Source organism: Magnolia sinica, chromosome 13 (assembly GCF_029962835.1).
Source record: "Magnolia sinica isolate HGM2019 chromosome 13, MsV1, whole genome shotgun sequence".
Taxonomy (NCBI): Eukaryota; Viridiplantae; Streptophyta; class Magnoliopsida; order Magnoliales; family Magnoliaceae; genus Magnolia; species Magnolia sinica.
This window is the reverse complement of record NC_080585.1, coordinates 26,057,081-26,072,042: the sequence shown is the minus strand read 5'-3', so window position 1 is coordinate 26,072,042 and position 14,962 is coordinate 26,057,081. Positions and strand designations below refer to the sequence as shown.

The window sequence follows — 14,962 nt, the reverse complement described above, 5'->3', positions numbered from 1 at the left end:
TAGTTGTCTTCTTAGGTTTGATGACATGATCATAGACATAGAGTGCATATTTTAACTTACTCTAATATACTTAATCCAAGATGATTTTGTAGCATGGCTCTGGCTTTGACAATAAATGTCCAAGGTAGACAGAAGTTAAGCAACATATAGCTTAAAGTAATGTTGTATTTGAATTGGAATGGCGTGAGCTCTAAGCTCTTCATTCCCTGTTGGATTTATAGATGTGTAAGACAGTTTGTTGGAGAGGTGTATTGAAATCGACCTTAGACATCTTCTCTTGATTGATTAACCAATTAGTGGATATGGCAGACTATACTTCCAACTCGAGACAAGTTTATGAGATTTTCTTCTAATCGGCCAATCATTTGGTAACGTAGTTGATCATGTTTTTAATCTTGAGATAATATTCCATGATTTGGGGTAACTAGCTTGCTTCCAAATGTGTTTCGCCAATCATGTCATGCCATGTGTCTCTGTTGATCACCGCCTCGACTAATCATTCATTTCAGAGCTCTTTGCTTACGGTTTCACATATATGAAGGCTAGTCATCTCTCACCATGTGTCACTGAAGAGTGTCACCATTAGTGAAAATAGCGGTCATGATTTCTATTCTAGGCCACTATTAAGTGCATGACCTCTCTCATATCGCCATGTGTTAAGATATAACTTTTTCTAAGACATATTGACATGTGTCTTATAACAACAACGTTCCTGGTGTTTTACTATATCTTAATCAATCGTACCGACTCTGAAGATCTCTTCATGTTGGCTTACTATCCAAATCTAGAGTGGTCAAATCAGGTGTAACCAGCTCCTACTCAAAACAATCGTAGAAGTGAATTAAAAATTACATATCCAACCTAGATTCTTTTCTTATGGGTTGTGTTTGGATGCACAAGTGAATCCAATTGTAAAATGGAAGGATTTTGTTTAATCAAGAGGTTTCATATAGCCCTCAACTTAATCACAAGTTAGGTTGGTGTTTACACTTGATTTGACCACACTGGATCTGACATATAAAAAGCCAACACATGGTGGCATCACTGTATGGAAGATCAAGACGAGATCCTCCCAGCCAATGCAATAGACAAAGAAGAGATAATGAAGCACAAGAAAAGTTGTTGCCACGAGACGTGTCAACACACCTGACATAAAGCGTTGCAAGACACATGGCAAAACAAGAGAGGCGATAGGTTTCATAGTGGCTTAAAGAGGACGTTCACGACGGATGTTTTAACTGGCGGTGACTCTTTTCATGACACATGCTAGCAGCCAGGTGGTTGCAAATATATGAAGCTATAAGTGAAAAAGCTCTAAACGATTAGCTAAGGCAGTAATCTACAACAATACATGACAGAATATGATTGATCCCAAACGTTCGGAAGTAAGTTGATTATGCGGAGATTATGAAGACACCTCTTGAAATGGAGATACAATCAACTACACTTATCAGACTATTGACCGATTTAGAGAAAGGTATTAAAGGCTCGTCTTGAGTTAAAAGTATAATCAACCTACTAATTGGCCAATTAATCCAAAGAAGATCACAGAGGTCGATTCTAATATAAGTCTCCAGCAAACTGCCTTACGCTTCTATATATTCAGTAGAGAATAAAGAGCTCGGGGCTTACGCCACTCTAGTACAACACAACACAACACAACTCTTTTCAGATCAACACGATCACAGAGGTCGATTCTAATAGAAGTCTCCAGCAAACTGCCTTACGCTTCTATAAATTCAGTAGATAATAAAGAGCTCAGGGCTTATGCCACTCTAGTACAACACAACACAACACTACTCTTTTCAGATCAACACCACCTATCATTCGTCCACCATGGCACTCGTCATTATTATTATTCAATTTAACTCCTCCACTGTTAGACAGTGAAATACTGCAAACCAGCTTGGATCGATTACATTAGCATTTAGCTAACTTGTCACTCTGTCCACCAAGTTCGATCAAAGCAACGGACAAGTCTCTCTTTAACTACGACTGCCTCGCAACAATGTCCAATCCAGTGATGAACATATGGTTGTTCCACGACAACCTTGCATATGGAGCCAACATCCATGCAATGAATGGACAGTCGTCTCACGACTATCTCACCACGAAATGAGGACCTGAAGTGACGAACAAATTGTCACCCCACCAACCTTTCCATCACGAAGCACATGGTTGAGTGATAAACGGTTGATCATTTAACTACAATTAACTTGCATACGAAGCTCAACCATGTGAGGGTAACAAAAAGTCTATAATTTCCAACGACCATCTTACCAGGAAGCTCAGTTGTGCACCAAACCAATTGCGGAAGATCCGCTCAACATTGGTTGTCTTATTGTGGAGATTGATCCTACACAATGAATAGGCACGTGCCACAATGATCATCCAGCCATGTGACAAACAAATGTGAACCCCCTCCTACAAACCACACTTCTCTCGCATTATGAAGCCTAGCCTCCCAATGAATGCACTATCCATTTCGGTGACCGTCTTCCAATGAAACGGCTAAGTAACAATTCAACTTTCATACCTGACAACCTTCTTACCTATAAAGCCTGGTATTTCGCCAAATGACGAATAAATGATTATTATTTATCCCTTTTATATTTCTTTTATTTCTTTTGAATTTTATTATTTTAGTATTAAACAGTGTAAGGTAGTACAGACTTAATTGAAAGTTCGTTTTTCAAAAGTAAAATGAAATCATCGAAAGGACAAACCCTCCCCTTCAGCGATCACTTAATTTTTCACAATCAATTGTTGGATAGATAGCTGATCTGCTCAAATCCGGTCTTAATCAGTCCATTTCAACATGTAGGGTCACAAGGCATTCAGTTCAATTCAAGTTGCATTCGGCTTTGGCACAACCAGCACATACACATCACAAACCCATTTTGAGACAAACAGCTTGCACTGTATACAAGCTCCGCCCCTTTTGCAGAGATTGAGTGATATTTCGCTCTCCTGTATCATGGACATCTAGTCTACCATGTAGATCTGTTTCTGAGAAGAATTGCAATAAGATAGGTTGGGACTCTTAGCCTTTAAATCTAGGTCGTCTTCCAATGATTTGGGTCTTGGAAAAAAAAAATCCCAGAGACAAAAAAACCAAGGCTAGAGTCCCCATGTATCTAATCGGGATACTTCCGAATGGTTTGAGTAAACTACCACAAAATACCTCAAGAATTCTCATACATTCAAACCTCCTTTTCTAAGGGGTGAAACAGTTTTGGGCCAAGCTTTGCGGGACCCACATGATGCATGGCATATAAGCTGTTTGACAGGTGCACACCTCATCATGATGATTAGAGAAGAAAAAATTAGATAGATCCAATAATCAGGTGGGCCACAACACATGGATTCAAATGTTTGGGTAGGAAAAATTGTTTCATATGGTGTGGCCCACCTGATAATAGGATTGGACAGATTTTGGAGACATCAAAACATCAGGGTGGGGTGCAGCTGTTGAACGGGTTGGATGTCATATACACACCAGGTGCGGCCCACAATGGCAACTCCATGCTCTAGAGAAAAATAGGATGATGGTCTCCTTAGTCATTTCATCTCCCAAAAAGCACGTTTTAGTACTTTAAATTAGATGCATTTGTGAGAACAGAATTCTTGAGGTATTTCCCAGTAAAAATCCGTTCATGCTTCTCAGATGGAGGATTCCTGTACTCCATTTTCCAGGAGATATACATCTAAGCCATTCATCGTCTCACACATTATTTCAATGTCCAATAGTTCCAAAAGTCTTACTTTGAGCTTGAATTTTCTTTTTTGTGTTATACAAAAAGAATCTAGAGTCAGAAGGTGATTCGTGCCATTCATTCACAAGCTTCAAATCTCTCTTCAAAATGGGTCCCCAGGCATGTAATTGACAGTCCTTTCACATGCATGGGCCCAACTGCAGTGACAACCATGATTTTGATGGTATCAGTTAAACCTTCTTTGGCCTGAATCAATATCACTATGATGGAAGACATAAGAGCAAAGATGAAACTCATTCGTTTCTTATGGAAAAGATTAATGGATGGGAGGAGTCAGAAAATGTACAAGCAGGAAATCGAAGTGAGGAGAGTTGTTAGCAGGACGGAGACGAGGTTCACCCCATTGTTGTCGAGGATGTTCATGCCCGATATCTTCTTCACTGTTGGCCCTGGCTTTCCCACCACCTTCATGAACACAAAACACATCAGAAAAAGGCCCTTTGTTTTCAATGAGAGAAGAATAAAACACCCAGATTTGAGACTGCTCGATGAACAAACCGGGAGGAATTATCAGGTCCTAAGGTTTAGGACGTATCAAGGCTCCTGTTCCAGCCCCATGGTTCTGTGATCCAGACCATTGATCTTTTTCAGTTTTCTCCTTTTGTTGTATTTTTTTTTTTCAACTGTCAGTTTGCATGCAGCCAACTGAAGGGTTAAGATTATCCCATTAGGAAGTCTTTGGGGCTCAGTCTGTATAGGGAGGGGTCCACCAGATCAACCCTCAGGATCACTGAACCACCAGCCCCACTTGCACAGATGTGGAGTGTCAAGCATCCTGAGGCTCAGGATCCTATACAAGACCCTAGCCATTCAATGTTTCCAATTACAATTACAAATAAAAACACAAAAATATGATTGAATCGTAAAAACCCAACAAGAAGATATCTAATCACCCTTGTAAGAAATCAATGTTGAAATCTGAACCCTAAAAACCCACTCGGAAACCAACCAAAGCATTGAGAAACATAATTATAAAACTGGGTGAATCGACTCGAAACTCGGGCCAGTCAACTCAATTCGACCAGAAATAGAGCCAAGTCACTGTGAAACTCGCCAAGGCGTCTGACTCAGTTCAGACTCTGCTTGACTCGTCGAGTCAACTCATCTACTCAGTTGACTTGACATGATTCACTCGCTTGAGTCAAGCAACTTCTAATTGAAAAAGAGTAAAAAAAAAATGCAGTCGGTGGAATCCAAACTCATGTCCTCTACTAAGCTGGCAGCTTAGCATTTGCCACCCAACCAAGGACTGCTTTTGTGTTTTAAGTTGCATATTTTTATATTCATATTATTTTAAGTGTTTATTAGTAGTGGAATTAAATTGCTAATTTAACTATTAAATATTGAGTCGAGTTGATTCAAGTCTTTGAGTGTACCTGACCCAGCTGGCTATCAAGTAGAATCGAGTTTCAGAGTTTTTAAACTATTCCGAGAAATCAATGTTGATGTTTTCAACCCACAGTTCCCTGTCAAATGCCCTGGATGAACCCAAGTGATGATAAGAGCACTTTTTCAAGTTTTTTCCTTTTTTCTTTTCTTTTGAAAGAAGAGCACTTCTGTGAGTATGTTTATTAAAACTATTGTTTTGCATAAAAGGAAAATCTATAATAGAGTTAGGGGCAGTACTGGCCTAGAACTCATATCTAGTTGAGCATAGAACTTCCAAACAAGGAAATCAGCAAGCTTGCAAAAAATACGAATTGGTAGCTATTCATTAAGCACGGGAAGATGTATATTTCACCATCAAGGAAAGTGATAATGCAAGTATACTACGAATTTTAACAGTATCACCTTTAATAAGGAGCAGATCAACCACATGAGAGAACAGTCACAAAAATCCACCTTATTCTTGTTTTAAAGACAAGATAGAACATGCATCAGATTTCATCTGCAATCTAAGCAAACAAAGTATTTTCTCATATGTACTATTTGATGCTTATTTAAAACAATATACTGCTGTCTGAAGCTTGCTAGCAGATCCTTTCCTCTCCCAAAGTAACTCAGATGCCCAGTTACAAGAAACTTGCTTCATGCCCATGGGCAACAGGACACAGTCTAATGTTTCACTCTTCGGGAGTAGAAATATCTTGTCCCATCAAGTTTTCCCTGCAATGTTTTGGAATCTTTGGATGAAAAAGATTCTTTAATCACATTCCCGTGCACCAAAATCAGAAAAACATTGGGATATACCAGTTAGATTGCAAAACCATCATCTATTGTTCTATAAGAAATTACATCATAATCTACTGCTCTATAAGAAATTACATCCCTGAAATATAGGTTCATTTATAACTTTGAGCATCCTCGCTTCTGCCAAAATCATTGGGTTTTTAGACTTCAACTGCCTATAATCCCTCCTGTGAAACTCTTGCTCATGTTTTTAGTTGTACACTACCTTCATGGATCAGGGTCCATATACTTATTATCATCCCTAGATTCCCAAAGTCCGGCTCTAACAGAATGTCTCCAACTGAATGAGATGGGGTCCCTCCACTTTGATTGTTTGAGTTTTATGAAAGATGGAAGCATAAAACTCGTTCAAAAAAAATAATCATGTGATTAGGATCTACTTCCATCTAAGTGAAACCAAATTTCCAAAACAAGCAAAACAATGGCCATGATCATACCTATGATTATGTACTCCTGACTGTGTAAAAGCCTGATGCTGATCCTTAAAAACTTTGGAGGTCTCTCCTTGATCAATCTCTAGTGGAAAGGATTCCTAGAAAGCCTCCACACACCCACAAAATTTAGAAATCTCAACATCTTGATGCCTAGAAAGCCTCCCCTCAAATTTTATCAATCTCAACAGCTTGCCTTGTTGCCCATAAAATAGTAGAGTGGCATTTCAAAGAGCAACTCATTGTTGTAAAAGTGCTTTCCATCTCAATTCTAGACAGACAACATGCAATCTTTACCTGCCTGCTTCCAAGAAAAACTAGCTGGCAAAGCGTATCCATCCTAATATTCATCATCATCATCATCAATTTGCTTCTCTTGCTAGCTTAGGTTGCAGTTCTTTAGTCACTTTTACTTTGTAATGACAAGCAAAGTCAACCCCATTTTCCATGAGTGAAGGTAGCAGTCTCGTATTGGTAAAAGTTTATTTCCACACCTCATTTTGTCATTTATATTTCATGATTGCAAAGTACTTCCTCTCCGCCCTCCCACTTGAACAACAACAACGCTGATACACCAAAATACTACGAACTGATACGGAATCTGATTGCTAATCCACGAAAAGTACAGTTACTTAAGCATGTGTTGTCTACCCACTTTTCCTAGAGCTCTTAAATGGCTTAAACTTGAAAAGTTAAAAACAGCAACCAATATGAAAAGGGGTGTAAACTGGCTGCATGGACTGGACTGAGGTCAGCTGATGCTAGGCCTGCCAAAACTTGAACAGTTCAACCAAGCCATGATGGGCATTGACAGCTGTGTCCCAATTGGAAAGTGATCTTTGATAAAAATCTGGTGCCCAATACTTTATTTAATCATCAACCAAAACAATAGCTAAAAACATTCTAGCTGAAAATAATCCCTTTTTTTTTTTGCTGATATTTTCAAAAACTGCTACGGATGCACTTTCTACCAATATAGCCAGAATAGCAAGAAGATAATACAATTACCATAAAGTCCGCATTAACATAAGTGGTTCTGGTTGCATCCCCCCTCAAGGGCTGTATTTTTTACCTGACCAGACTTTCGGGTTTCTGACAAAGGTTTTCTTATAGGTTGAAAAAAGAAGAAAAAGTAGAACAAGAAAAGGTAACATAAAAGACAAATCTACTAGCAGGCAGCCCTTACGATTTGCTTATGAGGATAGAAATGAGGAGTTAGATGATGTAAAGGAAAGGTAGAAGAGAATTTAATTTTTTATTTTACCTTAATTGCCTAGGATTTCAAATAATAAAGAGTTTTTTTTTTTTTTTTTTTTAATGGCTTCAATTAAGAAAAGAGATTATTAATAGACTAAAAACAACATTTAATTAGAAAAACTTCACTTTAAAGAAAATGATTTATTTTTGCCTCTTTTTTTTTCAGGAAGAGGTTGAGCAATATTTTCAAACACACATACGCACACACTTTCTGGCAAGCAAGGGTCAGAACCCCTGCTAGCTTTTTATGTCGGCACAAACACACATGCATACACAAATTTTCTGGCAAGCAAGGGTCAAAACCAAGTTAGCTTTTCACGTCAGTGCAAACACATGCGCTTGGTTTTGAAAGCCCCAAGGGGCTATGCGGCCAATTGAAAGTCCCAATTACAACAGGTGTCTCTTACCTTATTTCGGACGGTGCAGAATCCACTGAACTGCACAGTTGCACCCAACAGAGAATCAATCAGGCTTCCACATAACCCCGCCATTGCAGCAAGGGGTATTACCAATAACTGCTTTAGAGCTACATCAGTAGTGCAAGTTGCCGTCAGCAATCCGAAGATAACAAACGTCAGCCCAATGACTCCACCTGCAGCTGCAGCTGCTAGGAGTCCTGTTGTCGTCACTCCACCATTTGTACCCTTCCGAACTGGCTGATCAGCAATATTAAGAAAGCATAATTAGACTCCTAGAATAAAATGAATAAGTAATGAGTAAATTGCCCTTGTCTCAATAGTTACGAGATAAGCAATTGAAAACTCATTAATGTAGATAGCCACATCTGTAGCCCAGTCTTTTGCTTCTACTTCTAAAAGAAAAAAAGAATATGTTGATATGTGTGAATATAGAAAATACAAATATGTGGATATAGAAAATAGTGCAGTTCTGAAAGAAACCTAAGGTTTACTGTGAGGTGACTTGCGAATCAGATAATAGGTGATGCTTACAGAGTCCGGTTGGATCTGTTGAGGGGGGTTGGAATCTCATGGACTAACAAATATGACCTGGGAACCTATATAGGATCCACCAACATTGGCTGCCTTTTCACTTGACGAGATCAGATTCCAGCCATTCAATAGAAGACACAACAGAAGGTGTAGCGTAGAAAAAACAAGCTCTTTGATGCATGAAGTTCCTTCCAACCTGATTGAGGGGGAGTGCAGTGGTTGAGCTAGAATTTTATGTATTTTATATTCCTTTGTCAATCTAAGAAAGTGGAAAACCAAGTATCAGCATCTATAAAATTCCCTGTTTCCTACACCATAAAAATGTGTTAAGCACATTGAAACAGGCAACTTGAGTTAATAATAAAAAATGTAGACAACTAAAACAGATTGTCTCACAGCAAGTGGTTATGACATAAGGATTGCAGCCTCAAGGTTATGGGTTCAGACTCAGCCTTCAGCTAAAGATAAGGTTCAAGCCTCATGCCATAGAGCTTATGATGTGCAATATTCATAAGTCATGGATTTGATCTGAACTTGCCCACCCAAAAAATGTTTACACCATCCTACATTGCTAGGATTGAAACATTAAGTATGACATGTACAATCCTTCTTTGGTTACCTCATCATGAGCTCCTAAGCAAAATAACAAGTGATGAAAATTGGAACCCTTCTATTTTCTTTTCTTTCTGCTTCTTGTTTTAAATTTTAGGTTAGAATCTAACAATATTGTTATCAGTAACACTAAAAGACTTTCTTAGCTTCCTCCATGTTTAAACCAAAAAGGAAGAGAAAAATAAATTGAAAAAATTGAAAAAATAAAATAAAATAAAAATTGGGCCTTTATGGCCGTATAGGTGTCAATACAACAAATTTTATTTTTATTTTTTATTTTACTGGGGCCAATACAACCTCATATGGTGTATTGTATCAAGCCAATACGGATACAATACACCCATATCAGCCGATACGATACAGACATTTCAATCCATGGACATGGAATCCCATTGAGTGATACTTCTAAAGAGCAGATACCACTTGTCAGTTAGAATCTCGAGAAAAAGTAAAATGGCACATGTTTTCAAGAAGGGAAATTGTACTAAAAAAATTACAAATGTTGGAAAACTATTGAATGAGTCATGCTTACCAAGACAAGAGCAATGATATCACAATCAAACAAGCAGAAAAGAAAAAGTAAGTCAAATTTCAGTGAATACCAGGATAAGATAACACTGCTGGTTCTGTATCAGTTGCATAATTTACCAAACAAGCAGCAAAGAGAAACTAAGTCAAATTTCAGTGGATACCAGTATAAGACAACACTGCTTCTGGTTCTGTATCAGATGCATAATTTACAAAGTTGTGGTGGTCAAGACACAATATTCTCAGAGAAAATGAAGCCATGGAAAGATCAATAAGCCATGGTCCTCTCAAAAGACACACATGTTCTTAAGCAGAAAAACAAGTATCTACCTTGAAGGTAGTGATCAAGCGAGGCTGGGCATTACTAAGCATCCCAAGTTCTGATGACCAAGTGTCTCCATTGCAGCAGGCATAGTGTCCAATGATACCACCAATAACACATGTTATAAGATCTGACTCTTTTGAATCTAAACACTTGTCTTGCCATCCCGTCAATTTTCCAACAATCACTACTAAAACAGTTGCAATTCCACTATTGGCCAGAACTTGTAGCCTGTGAAGAAGAACAAGGTACATTCCATCAAAATAAAGCACCATTATTTGATCCAGCTTCAACACTATGTCATAAAAACACTGCATAGATTACCGTATCAGATTGCCATTCCAAAAACAAAGATCAATGTATCAGACACATGTAGATACAAGTGGGGCACAAATTGACATGGCTAGGAAACATCGGACAAAACCTTAGCTTTTTCCTTCTTGTGTCTTTATTTATACATTTTTCAAGTATTTATATTATCTAGATATCTTCCCATATGTAGTGATTTAAGCTATAGGACAAATACCTATGCAATGATAAATTTTCAGTATCGTCCTTTGAGTGTTGGAAGGGTCAATGTTACAGTTCCTCCAGATTCACCATTCCTAACACCTCATCATCCTCATCACCATTGCTAACACCTCATTTCCATGTTTGATACCAATAAGTACATCACCATTCAGTTATACATCCACAACAAATATCATTTTCATGTGCCGAAAATCTAATCCATGTTAAGCATAACCATGTCAGATACTCGTGGCTAAAATAAAAACCTATTTTGCCAGGCTGTTCAAGGGCCGCAAGGAGGTATTACGGAAGATGTACTTCTTTTGGACCTCATGGGGTTTGTGGAAAGAGAGGAACAGTAGAATATTTGAGAATAAAGTTTGGTTGATGGAAGCAATTAAAAGAAGGATCCTATCATGATCGTTAATTGGGCCCTGCCAAGACAGGATTGACAGGGCTGTTCTAAGGTTGATCTTTCAAGGGATTAAGAGGTGTAAATAGTGTATGCTGTCTGGGCCTTTTCTGGCCTTGCTCCCTTGTCTTTAACATTTGTTTTTGTTTTTGGCTGGCCTGTCTGTTGAGTGGTGAGAGGATCACTTGAATTTGGCCGTTTCATGTAACTCTTTTTTAATTAATATAGTTATCATCATTCAAAAGAAGAAAAAGAAACTAGTTTCAATCTATGGCAAGCATAACCATGATGGATACTCATTAACTAAAAGTGCAATCCTTGGAGAAGAAACCCAAATTCTTTTTCTGCAAATCCTCCCCTCATTTACACCCAATATTGTTCAATGTATTGAATGTATAGGCAGATAATTCCAGTATTGCAGGTCAGTGATACAAAACCATCCAAGAATACAAATATATATATATATATATATATATATATAACAGAAGCCATACCCTAAAGAATACAAGGGGGGTGGGGGGGAAAGCGAGTTACAACTCTAACCAACTATCCGGAAAATGAACAATCGCCTTTGATGCAATCATCCAAACCCTTGTAAAAACATTTAATACTTGCCCCTTCTGATTCCTAAAACATAGAACGTTCCTTTCCAACCATAGGAACCAGATACCCGCTAATAAACTTATACACCAACGTCATGCCACATCAAAAAGAACCAATCAATAAGAACTCAGCATCACCCATTCTACTCTGAACATATTGAAGAAGCAATCCCACATCCTTTTGGCAAATGAGCAATGTATAAAAAGATGATCCACTCATTCCTAATCCTGAAATTACATTAAAAGGACCTGTTTGGACGTACCATCAAAACCCAGGTTTGGAGACAATCCTTATTTTCATCCGAAACCTTTGTTTTGCAGTCTCTTTGGATCGCTACCTGTAAATTGGCTGAAGTCGGAGTCTTGTCTTTTGACAAAGCAAGGGTATGGAAGTTGCTGAAAAAGGCTTGTCCAAAAGCCCTTTGCAATAGTTGCATCCAAACAAGCCCTAAGCATACATTCAGGAGAATCATCTTCCTCTTGCGAAGATTATCAATTGTCAGCACCTTCATTCTACCCACTGGCCAAGCACGTGCAGCTACCCACGAGAATACGAATATTCCCATGTATCGATATTTAAATCCACCCTAATTGATACATTTTCTTTTGAACATTGGCGATGCAATGTATATTCGTATTACCAATGTTGAAAAGGAAGAGCTTATCTATCCTAAAAAGTTTTGTAACTAGCGTCTGCCTCACAATAGTTGGGGAATATTGAAGAACACCCGAGTGTATTTTAAACTTTATGCATACTCTAGTGTGATTAAAGCTTTAAGTGCGCTGTAGCATTTTTAGACACTTGGACTGTCCAACAGCTAAAATGGGGTGGCGCACCAAGCGATTAGGGTGGATTTCACTCAAACATCACGGTGGGGCCCACCAATTGTTGAACTAAAGCCCACTGTGATTTTCATTCTGACGTAATCCATGGTAATGGAATCGAAATCACGCCTCTAGCCAGGGAAAGAAAAACGCACAAAGCAGTGGTAATGGGAATCCATTTACCACCACCTTAAGTCTACCCAAACACACTGGCTTTTTGTTTTTATCGCTTATTAACACTGATTATTGCCGTTTCCATGGTTCCAACTGACCCCTTATATACAACAAGGTGTAATTGGTCATTTGTCACAGAGGAGCCATATGTGGGTCGCTGCATAAAGGTTCTATGCCGAATATTTGGTAAACGTATCTGGTGATTGGGACTATTGTTCTGTTGCGCCAGTACATGGATAGGCCATATCCCAAATGCCATGGTAAACTGGGAATTGTGCTGTGGTAGCCATCCAATCAGTGGCTCCCAATAAGAATGCTTCGAGTGGCAGTCTAAATTTAAGCTAGAAATCCTCACAACTGAAAGGTCAGTGTTCTCCAATTGCCAGGATTTTAGCCCATCCACATTGTGGCCCACCAGATTAGCAGTCCCGATTGCTAGAACGGTTGCTACATACACTGTAAGGATTGACGAGGGAACAGCATAGTGCTTACCACTTTAATCAGCGACCTACATATTAGCCTTCTTCTTGGTCATCATGTTGATTACGATGTTGATGAAGGTTACAGTAATAACTGTCACAGTAGCGGAAGGAGAATTATATGATACTCCGACAGCATATGGCACTTGATATGCAGAGTACGTCTAGCATACATTAACTCAAATTAATGCAACTATCTTGTGGAAGTCACCGTAACTAAGTCATAGTCCCAAAATCAGATTGGTTGAAGAATCATAACTTCTTATTCATGGACAGGCCGTTTAGATGAGAGTAAATGGGAGGGATTGGGAGTAAATGGAGGTAAATGACTTTTTTGGTGTGTTTGGAGAAGTACATGGAAGTAAATGAAATGAATTGGGAGTAAATGGGGCTGCAAATGAAATCCTCCCTGAACCGAGAGATTTGAGAGTAAATGGAGGTAAATGCCTTTTTGGGCTTCCTTGGAAACAAGCCACTTATCAGCTACATCACTAAAATCACACCTGAAGGACGATCTAAACCGTCCAAACGTCGACCATCCAGAATGGATGGTTAAAAATGTTGACAATCCGCTTGTTTGTGATCATTATGTTTGTGGCCCACCTAAGGCTTGGAATTTCCTCATTTTTCACTAAAGTACATATTTCAATGGGCTTATTACAATTATTCTTTCAAATATCATATATGTACACTAATTTGGAATATTAAAGCTTATTTAGAATATCACATATGTTAGTGTGAATATATTGAAAGATTCAAATACATTCCAATTCCTCCCATTTACTCCCATCCATATAAGAATATTTTGGATTTCAACGCATTTCATTTACTCTCATCCAAACACAACTTGAGTAAGTCATTTACACCCAATTCGTTTACCTCCAATTCCATTTCCCATTAACGGGACCTTTGTTGAAATGGGATTCTTGGTTTTTTCCCCACTCTTTGCCTTTCAATAAATGTCCATCTATCCAATAGTCAGATAATCAAATAAGTGTAATCTTTGGTTCATGATGCATGTAAACTGGGACCGATAACTTGAACATTTCAATTTGAACTACTTGCATGCCACGTATGCAATTTCTAAGTGCCTGCTTATCATCCATTACATTCTGCCAGAGTATCAAAGTTTTTCTTGTAAATAAAAAATACCAATTTCGCTGCCCTCCCTCTTTGAAATCGACATCTATGCTTCGCTTCTTCTCCTCCCCAACCTTGGTGAGCTTCGATGACGTGAAGAAGAAAGCCAGTATCAGAGCTCCGAACCTTCAAAAAAAAAAAAAAAATCAGACGGAAAAGGTTCAAAATAACAGAAACGGATTCCTCACGAGAAATTTAAAAGAAAAGTCAATTCAGAAGCAGGAAAAAGGAGAGAAGAAGGAGAAGGGACCTGTAACCGACAGCAATGTGGATAAACATGACTAAAAACCCCAGAAAAGCTCCAGATCGATTAAGAGATTTGCGCTTGTAAGCTCTGATCGCGATTGCAGATGATATGAGCAGAGCGAGGGCGGGCCGAATCAGCGATCTCTCCATTTTTTTTTATTCCCCTTCAAATCTCTCCCTTTCTCTCTCTGTGCGTGTTTTGGAAGCAGAAAATTTCAGATGATTCCGTGCTGAGAAATTGGTGGAGAGAGTATTCGAATATGGAGAATGGGAAGAGAATGAATTTTTTTAAAATCACTGACAGGTTGAGTAAGGAGACTCGCTACTGAAGTGACGTCACCTAGTTTTGTGTGTGGGTCCCTCACGAAGTGAGGGAACTGGGCAGTGAGCCAAACGGACACGGATTGCGTCCTTCCCCCGCTCGTCTCTAGCCATGAACGGGTTCAACGTATGTGCACAAAAAGAGGCAGATCCAATGCTCAGATGGGGCACACCAAGTAATAAGCTT

General features: G+C 38.7%; 1 protein-coding gene and 1 long non-coding RNA gene across 2 annotated transcripts; one reads left to right on the top strand and one right to left on the bottom strand.

Moving 5' to 3' along the window:
* Positions 1–3,942: 3,942 nt before the first annotated feature.
* On the bottom strand, positions 3,943–14,742 carry LOC131223322 (protein PGR-like). The gene is made up of 5 exons (XM_058218684.1): positions 14,459–14,742; positions 14,221–14,334; positions 10,075–10,297; positions 8,062–8,310; positions 3,943–4,181 (listed from the first exon to the last, which is right to left on the bottom strand). Exons 1-5 carry the CDS (start codon positions 14,602–14,604, stop codon positions 4,050–4,052), a joined length of 864 nt encoding a protein of 287 aa, XP_058074667.1. The 5' UTR covers positions 14,605–14,742; the 3' UTR covers positions 3,943–4,049.
* On the top strand, positions 7,359–8,482 carry LOC131223323 (uncharacterized). The gene is made up of 2 exons (XR_009160388.1): positions 7,359–7,621; positions 7,821–8,482. It is a non-coding gene; the product is annotated as an uncharacterized LOC131223323 (long non-coding RNA).
* Positions 14,743–14,962: the final 220 nt, after the last annotated feature.

Excerpts from the sequence above, each read along its gene's own strand:
- LOC131223322 (XM_058218684.1), bottom strand. The coding sequence starts at position 14,604 with ATGGAGAGATCGCTGATTCGGCCCGCCCTCGCTCTGCTCATATCATCT. Across the intron at positions 10,298-14,220 it reads GAGGGAGGGCAGCGAAATTG|GCTACAAGTTCTGGCCAATA; the intron begins GTATTTTTTATT and ends TCTTCTTCACAG. Across the intron at positions 4,182-8,061 it reads TCTGCACCGTCCGAAATAAG|GTGGTGGGAAAGCCAGGGCC; the intron begins GTAAGAGACACC and ends GTGTTCATGAAG.